A 20,755-nucleotide genomic window follows, 5' to 3' on the forward strand; every position below is an offset into this window, starting at 1 on the left:
GAAACTTAGATGTAACAGAGATCTGGAATGTATGTCATGTCCATGAACTCCAGTTGCAGAGTGAGATGTTGAGAAGAAGGTGGTTCTGAAACACACAACATTAACTCTGCTCTCTCTCTGTAGATGCTGCTAGACCTGCAGTGTTTCTCCAAGAATTTCTATTTTTGTTTCAGATTTCCATCATTCACAGTTATTGCTAGCATTGAGATGTTGAGAAAGGTGTTTTCATGTTTTAATCTAATTTCCCTTCTGGGGAAAAAACAAAGCATGGTTTCTACATTTGACTCCGAGCTGGTTAAAATAAGGCTTTGAGTAACATCCTTTTCCACTTAGACAAATTAAAGCAATAAATCCATTGAGAATGGGGTCTTTGTGATGTTCTGTTTAAAATTTTAGGCCTTGCCTCGGATACAACAAAAATAAAGATCTTATTTCTTTAGATCTTTAAGTGGTTGTTGGTATTTTTTATAAAAAATATGCCTAACTAGTACAGAAGGAGATGTGATTAACTGCAGCATTTGTATTTTCATGTCACAGTTTCCCTTTTTAACAGTCACGTAACTTTTAAAGACAGTAACAATTCTACCAAAATTGGGGGGAAAAATTGGTTAACCAGTCAGTTATGTACTAACTGGAGTGTTCATGAGATATACTCTACTTCAGACTTCGTTTAGTATGTGAAATCTGCCACTTTCTACACTGGTTCAGTGGTTAGTGCAGCTGCTATGTGGTGCCAGGGATCCGGGTTCAATTCAAGCCTCGAGTTACTGTCTGCTTGGAGTTTGCATATTTTCCCCTTGTCTGCATGGGTTTTCACCAGGTGATCGTGTTAGGTGGATTGGCCATGCTAAATTGTCCAGGGATGTGTAGTATAGGTGGATTAGCTATGGGTAATACCAGGTTACAGGGATAGGGTAGAGGGGCGAGTCTGGTTGGGAAGTTCTTTTGAGAGATGGTATGGACTGGTTGGGCCGAATGGCCTGTTTCCACAGTGTAGGGACTCTGTGGATTAGAAGGTGAGTCCTGGGACTGATGTATCTAAGTAGTGAAAGAGCTGAAGGCTCAGTTTGTAATCCTGGGCCCTGGCATTGTCCTGCATCCCCCACTATGCTCAAAGCACTGACAGCTACTTAGAAACAAAAGCTACTGATAATAGCATCCTCTGCCAGCTAGGGTCTGCCCCTAATCCAATGAAGATGCATGATTCTAGGCAGCTTACTTGATATTACTGAGAGTCCTGAACTAAACTTCGAAGCCTGTCATTTAGTCATTTGGCTATCTATTTCTTTTAATGAGAGATGGCTCAAATCTTATAGTCACCAAGCATAAGCAAATCCAATCTGAACAGTTGAGGGATATAGCATGAAAGAACGAAAACATTCGGCTGTGAACTTGTTAAAAGAAACTATAAAACTAACTAACTAGTAAAGAGAAACAAATTTGTGTTTAAGCTTCCTATTGGCTGCCATTTTGGCTTCTCCATGAATATTCACAGTCTCATGTTCTGAGCAGACAACTGGGGCAAGACTACTTCTGTTGGTTAGTTTAATAGAAACAATGAAATTATCAACAGGAGTAGGCCTTTGGCATTTTGAGTCTACTCTACCATTCATTGTGATAATGGCTGATCTTGTATCTCAATGCCATTTTCCTGCCTTCTCCACATACCGCTTGATGCCTTTAAATCTATGATTAAAATCTGGTTCTTTCTTGAACATATGCACAGGCCTCCACAGCTTTCTGTGGTAGAGATCCACAGATTCACTACCCTTCTAGTGAAGATACATTCTGTTATCTCAGTTCTGAGTGGTTTACCTTGTATCCTACAAAAATTAGAACAAGGAACAAGAGTAGGTCACTCAGCTGTTCAAACCTGCTCCACTGTTCAATATGATCATGGTTGGTCTGACTTCAACCTTTACATTCCTGCATATCCCGATTAGCTTTCATCGTCATGGTGAACAACAATTGCTCTACCTCTGACTCATAAGCAATCAACAACTCTGCATCCACTGCCTTTTGAGGAAAAAGACATTATTCCAGACAAGGTTTCACCAATGCTGTGGAATTGAGGAATAATTTTCCTACTCTTGCATTCAATTCTCCTTGAAATAAAACATATCAGGAAAGCTGACAAAATGTTTACTCACTGTACGTGCATACAAACCTCCTATGATTCCTGCACGAGGACATCCAGATCTCTGGATCTCAGGCTCTGTAACCTCTCTCTCTCTTTTTTTTATATTCTTTCTGCTGGAATGGGCAATTTCACACTTCTCCACATGGTACTGTTTTTACTGGATGTTTTGCCCACTCTGAACTTAGCTAAATGCCTTTGTAAGCTCCTTGTGTCCTCTTCACAACTCTCTCAGCTATGTATCTTTGTGTCATCAGCATATTTAGTTACTATATGTTCAGTTCCTTCTACAAATTGTAAAGATCCGAGGCTCCACTACTGACACCTGTGGCACAGCACCTGTAACATCCTGCCCCTCTGAAAAAGACTAATTTATTCCTACTCTCTACTTCCTGTAAGCCAGTTAGTCTTCTGTCCGTTCCAATATGTTAACCCCTACACCATGAGCTTCTGCTTTCTGCAATGACCTTTGAAGCACTTTATCAAATGCCCTCTTTAAATCCACGTGCAATACTCCGCTGTTTCCCTTTATCTACAGCACAAGTTACGTCTTGAAAGAATGCCATTAAATTATTTAAACATGATTTCCCTTTGACAAAACTATATTGGCTGTGCCTAAATACCTTGAACTGTTCCAAGTGCCCTGTTATAACGTATTTAAGAATAACTTCTAACATTTTTCCTATCACAGGTGTTCAGCTAACTGGTCTGTAGTTTCCTGCTTTATTCCTCCTCCTAGAATCTAATGAGTTATGAAAATCAAAACCATTAGGTCAACTATCTCAATAACTATTACATTTAAGACCCAAGGATGAAATCCATTAGGTCCTGCAGATTGTCAGTTCTTAGTTCTAATTGGATTCGTCCATCTCTTTCAGTTCCTAATTTACAGACCTTTTTGGAGTGCTACTTGCAACCTCTCCAGTGAAGAATGATGCAAAATATCTGTTAAATTCATGTGCCAGTTCTCTATCCTCCATTATTAGTTCCCCAAACTCATTTTTCGTAAGACCAACACTTACTTTGTTAACTTTTTTTTATAATTTGACTTTCCTATCTTTTTATATTTTTGGTTAATTCCTTTCATACTCTAATTTCCCCTCAATATTAATCTTTTAATAATTCTTCGCTGTGTTCTGTCCAGTCTTCTGACCTGCCAACAGTTGTGACTTTGCTTTGAGTTTGATGCCATCTTGGACGTTTAGTTAGATGGTGAATCCATCCCCTAGAATGTATCTATTCTGCGTTTTCTGACATATCTCCTTAAATATTTTGCCACTATGTCTCTTGACCTATCTCTTAACCTAAATTGCAGTTCACTTTTGTTAGCTATGCTTTCATGCCCTCATAGTTGACCTTGTTTAAATTCAAAATGGTAGTCTTGGATCTGCACTGTTCTCTCTCAAACTGGATGTAAAATTCAATCATATTATGTTTGCTGCTACCCAGAGGTGCTTTCACGTTAAGGTCAACGATTAATCTTATTACGACTTTTTTTAAAATTGTCACGTATACTGAAATACAGTGATAAGCTTTGTTTACGAGGCGTACATCAAAACCTGAGCAAATATAACCTGCTTTCTAGTTGGTGCTCTAATGTGCTAACTTAAGAAATTGTCCGAAAATATTCAATGAATTTTTCATCCAGACTATTTTTTCCCCCCCGATCTAATTTTTCTAGTTTATATGTCGGTTAAATTCCCTCATTTTAATTAGTGTACCCTATTGACAAGCTCCCATTATTTCTCTCTTGGTACCTTGACCTACCATGTGGTTACTGTGGTTGCTTGGCTCACCGAGCTGGTTTGTTGTTGTTCCGCAGACGTTTCATTACCCTGCTGGGTAACATCATCAGTGCAGCCTCCGATGAAATGCTGTTGTGTTTTCCCACCTGCTATTTGAACTCTAGTGTCTGTTGAGCTGGATTACCTCACTTCAGGTTTTCCATCACACTGGAGTGTATATGAGGTTGAGCTCAGTGTTTGTTGATGGCTTTCATCATGGAGTACCAAGCTTCTGGGAGCTCCCATGCCTGTCTCTGCTCTGCTTTATTTGTCCCAGGATCTTGGTGTTGTCCCAATCGAATTGGTGGTTCTCCTTGTCCATGTGGATAGATTTTCTTCTCAATTCGAAGATGTTGAACTCCATATTAAGTCCAAAGGCTGTAAGGTGCCTTGTCTAGTAGATGAAGATACCGAAAACTGCAGATGCTGTAGTTAGAATCAACACAGCGTGGAGCTGGAGGAACACAGCAGGTCGCGCAGCATAGAGGTGCAGGACAGTGAACATTTTTCGGGTCCGGACCCTTCAGAGTTCTGTTGTTAAGAGTTCTTCAGAAAGAGTTAGGGGAAGATATGTTTGGTGGAATTCTGCTGGAGTTGCCTGAAATGGCAGAGAAAGGTCCTTTGAATGCAGAGGCTGGTGAGATGAAAAGTGAGGACAAGGAACCCAATCACGCTGTTGTGAGTGATGGGTTGGGGCAAGGGCGGAAGTATACTTGATAGGTCAGATACGGCCAAGGGTCCTGCCAACCACAGTGGGTGGGAAACTATGGTCATGAAAGAAGCAAACTGTGTCAGCAGCACCATTTTGGAAGGTGGCATCATCCGAACCGATGTGATGTAGGCAAAGGAACTGGGAGAATGGGATAGAGCCCTTGCAGGATGTGGGGTGTGATGAGCTGTAGTAAAGGTAGCTATTGGAGTCACTGGCTTTTTAGTGAATGGCAGTGAAGAGTTTATTCCCAGAAATGCAGACAGAGGTCAAGGAAAGGGAAGTGTTAGAAATGGATGATGTGAAAGTTGTAGAAGGGTGGGAATTGACGCAAAATGAGCCAAGTTTTCAGGGTCCTGGCAGGAGCATGAAATGGAACGGAAGCCGCCATCGATGTACCGAGAAACAGTTATGGGAGGGGGCCAGTGTCAGACTGGAACAAGGATCGTTCCACATACCCCATAAAGACACAAGGATAACTGGGCCCCATATGGGTGCCCATAGCTAATCCTTTGATTTGGCAGAAGTGAGATGAATTGAAGGAGAAATTGCTCAGGGAAAGAATCAACTCAACCGGGGCAGAGGAGAGTAGAGAGGAGGAGATTTTTCTGATTAAGGCACTAGGCCTGAAACATCAGCTTTTCTGCTGCTTGGCCTGCTGTGTTCTGGTGGATGGGAAGTGTTCAGGCCTGTACTCTAGGAAGAAGCCAAGACCCCTCAGACTGTTCTGGTGGAGAGTAGAGGTTTAGAGGGTTTAGACATCCCAAGGTGAACAGGAGGCAGTTAGGGCCAGGGAACTGGAAATTGTCAATGTGGTGGAGAGCATCAGAGGAATCGCGGATGTACGAGGTCAGGACCTGGACAAGTGGAGAGAGGATAGATTCAAGGTAGGAAGAAATGAGTTCAGTGGGGCAGGAACAGGGTGATACAATGGGCCTACCAGTGCGGACTGGTTTGTGGATTTTGGGGAAGGAGGTAGAAGCGGGCTGTCCGGGTTTTGGAGAGTACCAGGTTGGAGCCAGTCGGAATGAAGATCTCCAGAGGTGATGAGATTGGTGACAGTACTGGCAACAATGGCTTGATGATTGGATGTGAGGTCATGGTCTGCGGGTGGTAGGAAGAAGAACCCTAGAGCTAGTATTGTGCCTCTGCAAGGTAAAAATCAGTGCACCAGACTACAACAGCGCCAGCATTAGTTGGCTGGTTTGATAACAAAGTTAAGGTTGGTCCTAAAAGAGTGAAATGCTGCAATTTCAGAAGGGGACAGGTTAGACTGGGTGAGAGGAGCTGAAAAATTGAGACGGCTGATGTCATGTTGGCGGTCTTCAATAAAGAGATCCAAATGGAGGGTGAATACTGGAGGTAGGTGAAGAGATCAGTAGGACCAGGTGGGGAGTCCTGCCTGAAGAAGTGTGTGGAGATGGAGGTGGCAGAAAAACAGTTCCACATCATGACAAGCCGAAAATTCGTTAAGAGTATGAAGTTGAGTCCTTTGCCAGGTCTGTACTTTCAATCTCAGAGGGGAAAGTCGGGCAGTATGGTAAATGCACACCATTGGCTGGAGTTGGGGAGAGTGGCCTTGGGAGGGACAGAAAGTTATGGTATCTGAGGGCTGGAAGGGGGCAAAGGGACAGACCACCAATGGATATTGGAGTCCATCAGTCGCTGGTGTTTGCCTGCCTTGATGTCAGTAAGAAAGAGAAAATGTCTTTCATTGAAGCAAAACTGGGGACTGGCACAGCTTTGAGAGAGGGTGAGTTGATGTTGCTGCAGAGTGCGGTTGAGTGCGTGCATATGTTGATGCATGGCATTGATCATGGGTCGCAGGATTTGGTGGGAACGACAATCTGAGGAACGTTTTAGGTCCTGGAGATATTCCCCACGGCACCTTCCCACGTAACCACAAAGTGCAACAGCTGCCACTCCACCACCTCCCTGCTCACCGTTCAAGGGCCTAAACCATCTTTGCAGGTGAAGCAGCATTTCACCTGTATCTCTTCCAGTCTTGTGTATTGTATTTGCTGCATTTAATGTAGCCACTCTACATTGGAGAAGCCAAACGCAGACTGACTCTTTTGCAGAGCACCTCTGGTCTGTGCACAAGCATGACACTAACCTTCTCCCAGCCGGTCTTTTTAACACTGCATCCTGCTCAGATATTTGCTGCAGTGTTCCAATGAATCACAGAGCAAATTCGAGGAACAACACTTCTTTAGATGAGTAGTTCATAGCTTTCTGTGTTTAATATTTGAGTTCAACACCTTCAAATTGCGAACTATTTATTCCCTTTCTTTTAGCTTGTTACATTGTTATCATGTCCTCTCTCCTCTCCCGCAACCCCAGTGGGATTGTCTGTCATTTCAGGTCTGGCAGAAAACACCATTGTTTTGTCATTCTCACGTTTAGATCACTTAATCTGAACTATCAATATATTTTCTTCACTAGCACCCTACTCTCACCATCTCCACACCCACCCCACTCCACCCCATCCCAAACTGTAGCATAAGTGCTGCCCCCTCCACACCAGACTTCAGCTCTGATGAAGAGTCATCTAGACTTGAAACATTAGCTTGCTCTGTCTATGGTGCTGTCTGACCTAATGTGATCTCCAGCAATGGTTGTTTTCAATTCCCACTCTATTTCCTGTCTGTGAACTAATTCTCAGTCCATGTCCTTTAACTTTGTCTGCTACTCTCTTATCGGGGATATTATCAAAAGTTTTTTGAAAACCCAGATACAACACATCTGCTGGCTGTCCCTTATCTATGCTGCTGGTTACCTTCTCCACAAAAAAAAACTCTAGTAGACTTAAGCATGATTTTTCTTTGTAAACCCATTCTGGCTACGGCCAATCTGTTAATGCTTTCCAGGTGTTCTGCTATCATGCCTTTTATAATAGTCTTTAGCATTTCTCTGCTATTGATGTCAGGCTAATTGATCTGAAATTCTTTGTTCTTACTTTGTCTCTCTTGACACTTAGTAGTGTAACATCTGTCACCCTGTAGAAGTTTGCTCCAGACTCTACAGATCTTTGGAAGATTTCCCCCCCAATTTACCTAGTATTTCCAGGGCCACTACTCTGTGATGTAGATCATCTGGCCTTGGTGATTTGTTAGCCTTTAGTCCCATTCATTTCCCCAGCATCATTTTCTTGTTAATATCGATTTCCTTCCTGCTATTGCTAGATCCTCGGTTCTGTAACCCCGAATGAGGAGAGAATCACCCAAGCAGACCCTGGATTGGTATCAGGCACTGCCCTGACTTACTCTGCTGGAAATCCCTGAGCATAGGTTGTCTCCTTGACTTGACTGAGCCTGTTGACAGCAATGAAAGGCTTTCTGACTTTGTGTCCATCCTGAATAGCCTAGCAAGACAACAGTAATATAAGTCAGGTATCTCTAGCTAAGGTGTGACAGCACGAAAATGCAAGAGAGGGATGCTGAGAGCAAGTGTAGGTTCACGGAAAGAAAACAGTTTAAGTAAAAATTCCATAAATAAAACTGATATGGACTTTAGGACAAACTTATTTACTCAAGGTGCTGAGAATGTGTAACTTGCTGACACATGAGTACTTGAGATGAATAGCATAGATGGATACAGGGAGAACCTAGATATACACGTACACTAGGGAGAAAAAAAGCATCCTGTTTGATAGGATAAGATGAGGTGAAGTGGTGGGAGCTCATGCAGAATGGAAACACAGGCATGGTTCATTTGGCTGAATGGCAGTGTTCTGTACTTTTAAAAGTCTGTTTGATACCAGCACTTCACTACATGAACTCTGAATTAAGGTCACTGTGCTTCAACATTTTAAATCCCTCATTATCATTGGTCAATTTTGGTTAATACTGTAGATCTTTAGTCTCTTTATTGCTCTCTTTAAAATTGTTATATAAGAGGTATGGGGACAGGAGTAGCAGTTCCTCTAGTTGCACAGGCAAGTGCCGGGGTTGGAGGGTAGTGTGGAGCAGACAAGGGAGTTGAGGAGAGAGTGGTTCCTCCAGAAAGCAGACAAGGATCGGGATGGAAAAATGTCTTTGGTGGTGGGGTCGGATTGCAGATGGCGGAAGTGTCAGAGGATGATGCATTGGATCCGGAGGCTGCTGGGGTGGTATGTGAGGATGACGGGGATTCTCTTTTGGCAGTTACTGTAGGGACAGGGTGTGAGGGATGAGATGTGGGAGACACAGTTGAGGGCGTTCTCGACCACTGTGGGGGGCATGTTGCGGTCCTTGAAAAACAAGGACATCTGAGGTTTATGGGAGTGGAATGTCTCATCCTGGGAGCAGATGCGGCAGAGGTGAAGGAATTAGGAATAGGGGATGGAATTTTTGCAGGAAGGTGGATGGGAGGAGTTGTATTCCAGGTAGCTGTGGGAGTCAGTGGGCTTGAAATGGATATCCAGTTTTTTGGTGGTTGCCTGAGACAGAGACAGAGGGGCCCAGGAAGGTGAGGGATGTGTTGGAGATAGTCGAGGTGAACTTGAGGTTGGGGTGGAAGGTGTTGAAGTGGATCAACTGTTCGAGCTCCTCGTGGGAGCACGAGGCGGTGAGGATACAGTCATTAACGTAACGGAGGATGAGGTGGGGTTTCGGGCCAGTGTAGGTACAGAAGACTCTCCTGCCATCTGCAATCCGACCCCACCACCAAAGACATTTTTCCATCCCCATCCTTGTCTGCTTTCTGGAGGGACCACTCTCTCCTTGACTCCCTTGTCTGCTCCACACTCCCCTCCGACCCCACCACACCCGACACTTGCCCGTGCAACTAGAGGAACTGCTACTCCTGCCCCCATACCTCCTCCCTCACTCCCAACCCAGCCCCCAAGAAGACTTTCAACATCAAGCAAATGTTCACCTGTGCATCTGCTAATGTGGTATACTGCATCCGCTGTACCCGCTGTGACCTCCTCTACATTGGGGAAACCAAGCGGAGGCTTGGGTACCGCTGTGCAGAACACCTACGCTTGGTTCGCAATAAACAACTGCACCTCCCAGTCGCGAACCACTTCAACTCCCTCTCCCGTTCCTTAGACGACATGTTCATCTTGGGCTTACTGCAGTACCACAACGATGCCACCCGAAGGTTGCAGGAACAGCAACTCCTATTCCGCTTGGGAACCCTGCAGCCCAATGGTATCAATGTGGATTGCACCAGCTTCAAAATCCTCTCTCCCCCCCCCCCCCCCCCCCCCCATTGCATTCCAAAACTAGCCCTGCTCGTCCCCACCTCCCTAACCTGTTTTTCCTCTCACCTATCCCCTCCTCCCACCTCAAGCTGCACCCCCATTTCCTACCTACTAATCTCATCCCGCTCCCTTGACCTGTCCATCCTCCCCGGACTGACCTATCCTCTGCCTACCTCCCCACCTACACTGACCTCTACTGGCTCCATCCCCGCCTCTCTAACTTGTCTGTCTCCTCTCCACGTACCCTCTCCTCTGCCATCATCGATCCACCTCCCCCCGCCTCCCTATTTATTCTAGAACCCTTCCCCCCCCCGCCAATCCCCCTCTCTGATGAAGGGTCTAGGCCCGAAACGTCAGCTTTTGTGCTCCTGAGATGCTGCTTGGCCTGATGTGTTCATCCAGCTTCACACTTTGTTATCTTGGGTTCTCCAGCATCTGCAGTTACCATTATCTCCATCAACACTGAGATTTCTTCAGCAGCACTCCCAGTTCCATAATCTCTAGCTCAGACTTGGATACAGATCGTCTTTCCATTTATCATCACTGGGTCAAAATCCTGGAACCGATTATTTAGCGCCATCACAGAGAATGTGGCAGTTAAAATAAAAACGCTCGCTACCACCTTCACAAGGACAGTTTGAGATTGCCAATACTTAGCTTGTGGGTGGAAAATTCCTACCTCAAGGAGGAACTTTAAAAATATTTAAACATCTGGCTGGTCCAACTCAGCAACTGTCCTGTAGAGAACAGCTGCCAAAGAGACTTGAACATAGGGAGAGACAGAAGATAAAGTGAGAAGTTCTAGAATGAGATCTAGAGAAAACTGCCAGGAGGGAGTGTAGAAAACAAAGTTGAGAGTGGAAGATAAAATTGACAAATTTTTCTTTGCAAGCAACATTTGGGACGGTGCATGAGTTTAAAAAAAAAATACATTTATTGATGTGCTCATGGGAAATAAGTGTTTGTGAAAAGTGTTTTTCCTTTATCAGGGTACGATTCATGATTTTTGTTCATGCCAAATGCCAGCAGTATTATACATGCCAAAATCTACAATGTGGAAGAAATATGTCGCATAATCCTAATCCTTTGAATGCCCACCTTTGATAAGATGGTTTACTTAAAAGTGTAATAGGATATTTTCTCCCCTTCAAAAACCCAATAAATAGTAATTTCTTAAATGTGACTTCTTAAGTTTAGACGTAATCAGAATAGTTTTGCTAAGTAATCTAATGTAAACCACATTGGAAACCCACCATAAATGAGTGTTCCGTAATTGCAGAATTTTTTTTAAAAAAATGATGCCAGAATGTTTCACGAACCTTAATCAATGTCTGAACTAATTGTTATGATGTGCAATATATACCTGTCTATCTGTTTATACACGAGCATTTCATTGCTTCTATATTTTATGGAGTTGTACTGCTTATATTTCTACCTGGTATCAAATTGATCTGAGCTGAGACTAGCCGAACAGTAAGCTCTGGTACTCCGTTTACCTAGAAAAACAAGTTACATCAGGAAAGCAAGCACTGCACAGTGAATTATTAACTGAGATTATTTGGTCAGGAATAGGAAACTGCTGAGATACACCATTCACTTCAAACATTGACTTGCAGCATTGCCTCTGTAAAAGCTGAGTTACTGAGCAGACAGGGTTGCACCAGTATATGTGTCTTGAATGAAGATCTGGCTACTTGGCTTAGGCTGCTTTTTGTTTTGTTTTGCAGGTGAATTTTGCAGTATGTCAGTTGTTTGCCCTTTTTGCAGCCTTCTGGTTCCGCCTTTATCTCAGTCCCAGTCGAGCTGGTGTTGTCATACGTCATATGGTCATCACTATGATTGGCATATATTTTGCTATCTTCTGTTTTGGATGGTAAGTTTACAAATGGCTACAACTTATTACAATCCATTCCATCTCCTATATTAATGTAAATTTATTTGTGTACAGATTTTGTTGTGGAGACAGCAGTAATGTTTCTGATTCAGCCAAAATGTTTGGATACAATATTAATTAAATCGGAACTTGCAAACAGTATAATGTGATAACCATGACATTACTCTTCAAAAAGGACAGAAAAACAAAGTAATGATACATCAACATTACTGTGATAACTGTCACACTGTGGTAGCACATGCCTCTCAGTCAGAATATAATGCAGGCTGACACACCCGGTGCAGTACTGAGGAAGAGCTACGTTGCAAGAGACATCAATTCTTGGATGAGGCACGAAACTGCAACACTATCTTTTCTTTGAGATGGACAGTTAAGAAATACTGAATTGAAATATATGTCTAATTATAATCTGCTGAGTTTGTGCAAGTTGCTATATAACTGCAATTTCTCTTTCCACTGATCTGCCACCATGAGGCCTGTTTGAAGGTGGGGTGGGAGGTGCCACTTAATTAGTAGCAGGAAGTTGAACACTTTTTTTTGTTACAATCAGTGACTGGAGGAATCTCCACCCCTGGATGTGATCGAGAAAACTGTAGGATTTTGCTAGTTATCTACTGGGAGTGGTGTTTTGTATCTCATTCATAGACACGCTGTGTCTAGTTAGGAAAGGGAAAGTGTCTGTCAGCCTCTCTGTCTGTCTCTCACACAATCCAGCCGGACCTTGCTGCCAAACCTCTTCAGCCACTGGGGCTGTGAATACAATGCTTGTTGTGTAAGGGATTAAAAAAGGTGTATATATAGCGACAGCTTTTACAGATGAGGGCTTATTTTTGAATCATGGATTCATGAATAGACACTGCATAAGTTTATTTAATCTCAACATTTGTCTGTCTGTCTGTAGCTGATGCAGAATAAGTTGGCCTGGAGGGTATGAGTGCCAACGATGGTGATTGGAGAGCATGGACTGTCCTGTTTTGGCATGCATCAAGGCTGTCAATGGCCATGACGAATGTATAGAAAGGCCTAGGTTTGCCTGGAGAATGTGAGGAGCTGTTGGGTGTGGGGAAATGAGGTGACATGGAGGAGTGTGAGAGGGCTTTTTAATTTCTCTTGTCACAGCTGTGACAAAGTGCTGGAGCACGAGGGCTGGCCTTTCCCCACAATGCCATTGTACTCTGGGCCAGTGGCCATTTTCATATTTTCATAAGGCTTGAATGATGAGTATGGAGCACTGTACATATGAAAGAATAGTAAAGTCAGTGGTAGGTTAGCAGGCAGGAATGATTTAATGGCCAAAACACTCTGGATCAAGGCAAAGGTAGTTTTGATGATACTAGTAAAGAAACAGAAGTTTAGTCTGGTGTGAATATGAAATTGGTTTGTCAGCCTGGCTTTAAGCTTCCCTATGCCATGTATTTCGATGCTCCACTTAGCTCCCCGTGGATATTTGTGTCTTTGTTTTTGTGCAGTGTTCCAGTGAGGGTCCATGTAATCTCTAGGAGCAGCACTTCATTTTTTTCCCATTAGGCACTTGACAGCCTCCTGGACTCAACATGGAATTCAATGTTCTCGGATCAAAGTTTCTGCCCTTGTTTTGTTTCCTTCCTTATTCCTGGTTTCGGCTTGCTTTTCTTTTAGTTTCAATGAGCAGCTATTCATTTCTGTCATTCATGTCTCTCTTCCTGTCTGCATTCTTGCTTAAAACTTGTTCCACCCTAATTTTCAGCTCTGATGAAAGGTGGTTGGCCTGAAATATTAACATATGTGGAGAGACCAATGAAGTTAATTGATCTGCTTTATCCAACATTTTCAGTTTTTGCTACTGGATTAATAATTTAGTTTTAATACAACCCTTTATGGTTGGCTTGTGAGGAAGTTGTAATGGTTGTACCTCTGATCAGTAGTCCTTGCTGAGTTTTGCAATAAACGGACAGTATTGAAATCCAACTGAGTCACCATGCACATGAGCTGGCAATGATGGCATGCCCAGGATTCTGTGAAGCAACACTTAAGAAAAGCACCAAAGAGGATGTGGGTGTCAGTTGGCCCATGGGTTGCATTAGGATTGTAGCTAATCTTCAGTAACCCATTTTTATTACATTCCAAACCTGAAAAGAGGCTTCCTGGTATTTGAAATCCCGTAGAGACAGAGCTCTGATACACTTCAGACAAAATCACTTCTTGTGTTGCATGTATTTTTAATCCACATGACTTAAAATTTGTAGACTTTTATAACCTAGTGTGTAACTTCAGGAAGCCTTATTTTATCTTAATTATTGGCTTGAACAATGTCAGCTGTTGGAGGCAGGAACATAGTGACATGCAGCCTAGTTGGCTTTCCATTGTAACGTAGGAACAGCAGTAGATTATTCATCCCATTAAGCTTACCCCACCATTCAATATAATCATAGCTGATTGCATACTTCACTTGCCTTTTACCCATCCTATCCCCATGGCCTTGTACACCATTTGTAATCAGAAATCTGTCAATCTTTACCTTAATGTAGTCAGTTGTTTGAGCCTCAGTGGTAGCAAGTTCCAGAGTTCAAAATAAACTTCTCTTCATCTGGGACCTAAGCGGCATTCCCTTTATTTTAAAACTGTGTCTATGGTTCTAGACTCCCCAGCCAGGAGAAATTTCTTGTCTGCATCTACCATGTCAATCCCTTTAGCCTTCTGCAAGTTTCATTTGAGATCAGCTCTCATTCAGGGCTTATGAGGAAGTTGTTGATTTTGAAGGTTTGTCTCCTCTTCTGAAGCAGCTGGCATCAGAAGACTTGCCCAGAAGTACGGAGCTCTGTTAGGGAGCAGGACAATGGAAACAGACTGGCATTCCGCTATTGATTAGTGCTGCCAGGCTGGGGTAGTATTCATGTTTGTTTCTCAAATTTGTTTCAGTTGTTCATGTTGAATCACAGACTGATATTTTTATTTATATAAGCAAAATACTGTGAACGCTGGAAGTCTTGAATAAAAACAGTAACTTCTAAAAATATGTAGGATATCAGGCAACACTTGTGAAGGGAGAAAGTTTGTGAGGCCTTTTCCTCCGGGTGGGGTGTCCGAAGGTGGCATAGGTTTAAGGTGAGAGGGTAAAGATTTAAAAGGGACGCGAGGGGCAACATTTTCAGGCAGAGGGTAGTGTGTGTGGGTTGAGTTGTCAGAGGAAGTGGTGGGGCCTGATAGAATTCTAACATTTAAAAGGCATCTAGATATGAATGAGAGATAGTAGGAACTGCAGATGCTGGAGAATCTGAGACAACAAGGTGTAGAGCTGGATGAACGCAGCAGGCCACGCTGCATTAGAGGAGCAGGAAGGCTGACGTTTCAGGTCTAGATGCTACTTCAGAAAATGTTTCTGAAGAAGGGTCTAGGACCGAAGTGTCAGCTTTCCTGCTCCTCTGATGCAGCTTGGCCTGCTGTGTTCATCCAGCTTTCACCTGGATGTGAATGGGAAAGGTTTAGAGGGATATGGGCCAAATGCTGGAAAATGTGACTGTTAATTTAGGATATCTGGTTGGCACGGACGAGTTGGGTCAATGGATCTGTTTCTGTGGCATACAACTCTATGACTTATATCTTGACTTGTCATCAAATCGATTAAATATTTAATAATTTTTGAGAAAGTGAAACTGGGGAAGGTGGAAAGAAGAACAAGAAGGAAGCTATGTGGGTGAGGAAGAGAGCTACTAATCTAGTTCCACTTCTATCCTATGAATTTGATCCTTGATAGGTTTAACTCGAATGTAAATAACCGTAGTGTTTCCTTAGTCACAGTCATGAAATAAAACCACCTAAAAACATCCATTCCAAGCCAATTTTATCCAACTAAACATTCAACATTCCATTCAAAACTCAACTAATCGCCCTAGTACATTTCCCTGCTACACTCTCTCTTTAGTGTTTCAGAGCAGTGCAACCCCCAGTAGTTGCAATATAGATAGTGGAAAGCTACTGTTTTTCAATGACAGTAGATTGGACATGACTGTTCAGGACACCATCGAGAGGCTGTAAGCTGAGAAAGCCCAATTTCAGACAGGTCAAACTTGGCACGGACATAGAGTTAGGTTAGATGGCTGACAACCAACAGCAAAGGAACTGGCGGAGTGGCAGTTGTGGAACCACAAGTGATGTGTCTTTCCGAGCTACTGCAGCAAATTTGTTCTCCGTGGAGCCACATTAACTCATCTTAAGTGGTTTATCAGCAGTCTGAGAAATCTGCCAAAGCTCAGGTTGCTATGACACTCTGCGCACTCCAACAAATGAACTGTGCACTCCAACTACCACAGTCGATGTGTTTTCTGCTTAGCTCTGGGACGACCGACAGTAGCAGTGGCACGTGATTTGATTGGCCCAGCTCTGCTCAGGAAAGGGGCCAAGGTCAAAGGTAACAGACTCACCGGCCTGCGCACAGTAACATTGCTGTACACCAGGTGAGAGCCAGTGCATTGGGAGCTCTTGCCCCGACCCTTGGGCCTTATCTCTCTCCCATCACCACAAATCTCTTCCTGGAGCTTTCTTTTAGTCTGAGCAGCACCCACTCCTGAGGTCAAGAACTGCTTGGACTAGTAAATTGGTCAGTCAGTCAAATTGATCAGCAGCACTTATGTCCAGGGCTTCTCGTGCATTAAAGAGTGCAAGTCCAACCCATGCCAGGGAAGGAGGTAATAGAAGGAATGGAGCTTTTAAAAGAAGGCCTTAAGGGAAGAATGAAGTGCATAAACAAAGTTTTGGGTAGGGAATTCAAGAGTGTGGGGCTTGGAAGTGTATTGACGCGGTTTCCATACTGAGGTGAAGGGAGGGTCGAAAGAACGTGGATTCAGATGAACATGGTGAAGGTGAGAAAGTTCATGAGGACGTGGTCTTTGGCTGGAATAGACGGGGCTAGCAGGGAAAATGATATTGAATTAGCATCAGGGCTTTATTGGCAAAGTATATTCTATGAGAGATTCAAACTGTTTCTGGGGATGAAGATTTCAAATGTTTGTGTTTTGGATGTCGAATGGCTTAACGTTTATTCACGTTTGGACATTAATATCATTGTCTAACATATATTGCCTGTCCCCAGTTGACCTTAAGAAAGTAGTGGTGAACTGCTGTAGTCCATGTGCTGTAGGTAAAGTCTCAATGTCCTGAAGGAGGGAATTCCAGAATATCGCCCCAGTGACAGCGAAGGATCAGCGATTAAATTTCCAATTCCAGACGGTGAATGGTTTGGAGGGGAACTTGCAGATGGTGGTGTTCCCATGCATCTTCTGTCCTTGTCCTTCAAGATGGAGGTGATTGTGGGCTCGGAAGGTGCTATCTGAGGATCTTTGGTGAATTTCTGCAGTGCATTTTCTAGCTTAGTGTTGGTGGTAGATGGACTGGATGTTTGTGGATGTGATGCTAATCGAACAGAGTGCTTTGTCCTGGATGGCGTCAAGCTTCTTGAGTGTCGTTCGGACTGCACCCGACCAGACAAGTGGGGAGTATTCCAACACACATTGGACTTGTACCTTGTAGGTGGTGGACAGGCTTTGGGAAGTGTTTGGATTAGGAGGTGAGTTACTTGCAGCAGTATTCACTGTGTTTATGCCTTGAGTGCAGTTGAGATTCTGGTCAATGGTACTCTCCACTATGTTGATAGTGGAGCAGTCTGTGATGGTAACGCTATTGAATGCCAAGGACTTGTGATTCGATGTCTCTATTTGGAGATGGTCATTGCCTGGTGTTTGTGTGGTGCGAATGTTACTTGCTATTTGTCAGACCAAGCCTGCGTGTTGTCCAGATCTGGTTGCATTTGAACATGTACTGCTGCAATATCTGAGGAGTTCCGAATAGTGCTGAACATCGTAGGTAAAGATCCTTAGTCTGACCTTATGAAGGAGGGAAAGTCATTGATGAAGTAGCTGCAAATATATTGTGATAAATGGAAGGTCAAAGGTAAGTAGTTTGAACACGAAAGGAGAATTGTGAAATTAGTCTGAATAATGTTATCTAGCAACAGATACAGAAAGATGTGGGATCGGAAAGTCACAGTAAGATGCAGTACTCCAAACTGATTGGAGATGGTCTTTACGTTAATGGCAAGGTTGTTAGGAAGGCCACAGATTTAGGTGGGAGAATTTTTGTTGGGGAGTAGACAAGACAGTGAGGAATTTGGAGGACATGTGGAGCTGAGGAAGAGAATGAAATCATTGAAGATGAGGAAGCATTCAATGCAGACTTTGAGGGAGAAGCTGATATCTCTGTGAGAAACTTAGGACTGCATTCACCTCCTGATCCAAACTCTTCCCAAAGCCTGTCCACCATCTACAAGGTACAAGTCCAATGTGTGATGGAATATTCCCCACTTGTCTGGGGGTTGAGTGCAGTCTGAAAGACACTCAAGAAGCTTGACACCATCCAGGACAAAGCACCCTGCTTGATTAGCATCCCATCCACAAACATCCAGTGGACAAAGAGTGATTTTAAAGAGCTTAAACAGATAGAAGTAGTAAAGTTTGGAGCAACGTTGATAGAATATATTATTTCCAGTAACGCAGAGGTGTATAGAACAAGCCATTGATTATAAAATTAAATCCAAGAGATTTACTACACTGGGGAGATTGTGCCTTAGGTAGCCTTGGTAATGGTGAGCTTCCCAAGTAGCATCAATCATTACAGAAATAATCACTGAAAATCTGGAAATAAAAGCTAGACTAATAGTGACCATATTGGCATAAAACACACATCTATTTTGTGCATGTCCATTGGCAAAGAAATTTGATCTTGCCTACATGTGAGTCCATATCCACTGCAGTGTGGTTGATCTTAACTGCCCGAACTAACCACCTCATTCAAGAGCAATTAGGATGAGGAACAAATGTTGCCAATGTTGTCCATAGCATCTGAAAACGAAAAGAAGATTTGGGGATTTTCCTTAATAAAACAGTAAGAGGCTGTGTAATACTCTGCCAGAGTAGATGATTAAAGCATGGACTATGTTAACATTTAAGAGCATATTAAATAGCTGAAGGAAAGGGGAAGAAAGAGTAAGCTGGTTTAAAAGAAAGGGTTAGAACTATATCTGCCTTAGTGAAAATTTAGAGTTCTGGGTTAAATTACCAGCATCAGTGTTTTTGATCATATATTCAGCGTTTATTCAGTAATGGTATTAAGGAATATCCAGAACTAGGTAAGTAAATGAATTCAAGATCAAGGTCAGCCATGATCTAATTGAATGGCAAAAAGGCCTTGGGGAGCTCAATGAACCTGTTATTGTTCGTGTTTTCTGAAATGCAAATAAAGTAATGGTTGTTAAAACGCAAAGAGCAATTATTTTCAGTTGGGCTTATAAACTAATCTTTGTTTTGCTGTTCCTTCTCCAGGTACTCATTGCACATTTTTATAGAAGTTTCTTTGTGTTACTGCATTATGATAACAGCGAACGTCTCAAACATTCACAGGTACAGAACCTAGTATGTGTAATCCTTACTTTAGAAAAGGCACCAATTTGGAAATACTGCCTAAATTTGAAAACTTTTAAAGAAGATAGCATAGATGCATTTTGGATTTAATCATTTGTTTGATATATACCACTTCTGTCTAACCTCACATATAGACCATAAATCTATTTTCAAGGGGTTGTGTTGGTGCTGTGATCGTCTCTTTGGACCTCTGTCAGTATTTCTCTTCCTGAGAACTGTGCATTGTACATCTTTTAAAAGTTAAGAAGTTTCAAACTGAGCAAATGCAACAGGTTGATGTACAAGGAGAAAGCAGAAGTCTGTAGTTAGTGCACCTTTGTTTTGTACTGAGGCTGAGTTTGAAACCTTGATGTAATTATGGCCTTGGTGTGACACAATTTGTTGAATTAGCATAAAACGTTTTCCATCACAATCTAATTGTGCCTGAGGCTTGAATGGGAGTATTTGAAATACAGCGTGTAGTTCTGGCTGCATGGATTTGATCTTGCTACAACACTGCCTGCAAATCCCCATCTAAATCACATATTATGGCACAGCACGGTGGCTCAGTGGTTAGCACTGTTGCCTCATGGCGTCAGGCACCTGAGTTCAATTCTACCCTCGGGTAACTGTCTGTGTGGAGTTTGCACAATTTGTCTGCCTGCGTGGGTATCCTCTGGGTGCTCCAGTTTCCTCCCACAGTCCAAAGATGTACAGGTTTGGTGGATTGGGCATGCCGAATTTCCAGTAGTGTTCAGGATGTGTAAATTACGTGGATTACGTAACCAATCCAGGGTTACAGGGACAGGGTAGGGGGGTTGGATGCTCTTCGAAGAGCCGGCTTGGACTTAATGGGCCGAAAGAATCCCCACGGTATGGCCGAGCCTATGATCTGATTTGGAGCTATAACGCTGTTGCTTTACTGCCACTGGGCCAAAATACTGGAATTCTCTTCCTAACAGCAGCCCTACGCCCCATGAACTGCAGTGGTTCAAGTAGGCAGCTCACCACCATCTGTGATGCTGCCAGACGTGTTGAGTTTCTCCAGCACTTTGTGCTTTTATTTGAGGTTGTCAGCTTTTGCAGTATTTTGCTATTATATTGTCATAAAAGTGTTCTTTTTACATTGGTACTGTTTTTGAAACAAGAGCATATCTCACTGGGAAATTAGGGATGAGCAACAAATGCTGGCCAGGGCAAAAATATCCACATTCCCTGAATGGATTTCCTTCACTCTGGTAGATCTTATTTGCTAACAACCATTTGCCTTCCCTAGCTAAAACTTTATGTAAATTTGGCTGGATCCTTGTCTGTTTTTAGTTGTACTAATGTACGTATTTTTTATTTTGCAGTATACATGGACGTTGATTTTAATAAGTGATTTTTTTTTTCATTTAAGTAAACAATCTGAAGAAGTCACATTGAACTCAAATAGTAAACTCCTTTTGTCTATGGGTGCTGCCAGACCTTTCTCCAGCATTTTCTGCTTTTATTTCAGACGTTTAGCATGTGCAATATTTTGCTATTATATTCCCATAAAACTGTTCTTTTTACATAGGTTCTTGTTTCGAAAACGGTACTAATCACGGCCTTCATTCCTTGTTAACCTTCGC

General features: G+C 42.8%; 1 protein-coding gene across 2 annotated transcripts in view; it reads left to right on the top strand.

Annotated features, from left to right (window-relative positions):
* Positions 1-20,755, top strand: part of mboat1 (membrane bound O-acyltransferase domain containing 1) — a 95,450-nt gene that overhangs the window by 9,071 nt on the left and 65,624 nt on the right. Inside the window, exons 2-3 of one of the 2 annotated variants that reach the window (XM_048548378.2) lie at positions 11,546-11,691; positions 19,065-19,142. In XM_048548378.2, coding sequence (XP_048404335.1) covers positions 11,546-11,691; positions 19,065-19,142 — 224 coding nt within the window. The remainder of the gene's footprint in view (positions 1-11,545; positions 11,692-19,064; positions 19,143-20,755) is intronic. The other variant, XM_048548384.2, reaches the window with a different exon arrangement.

The sequence above is a fragment of the Stegostoma tigrinum genome, chromosome 2 (genome assembly GCF_030684315.1).
Source record: "Stegostoma tigrinum isolate sSteTig4 chromosome 2, sSteTig4.hap1, whole genome shotgun sequence".
Taxonomy (NCBI): Eukaryota; Metazoa; Chordata; class Chondrichthyes; order Orectolobiformes; family Stegostomatidae; genus Stegostoma; species Stegostoma tigrinum.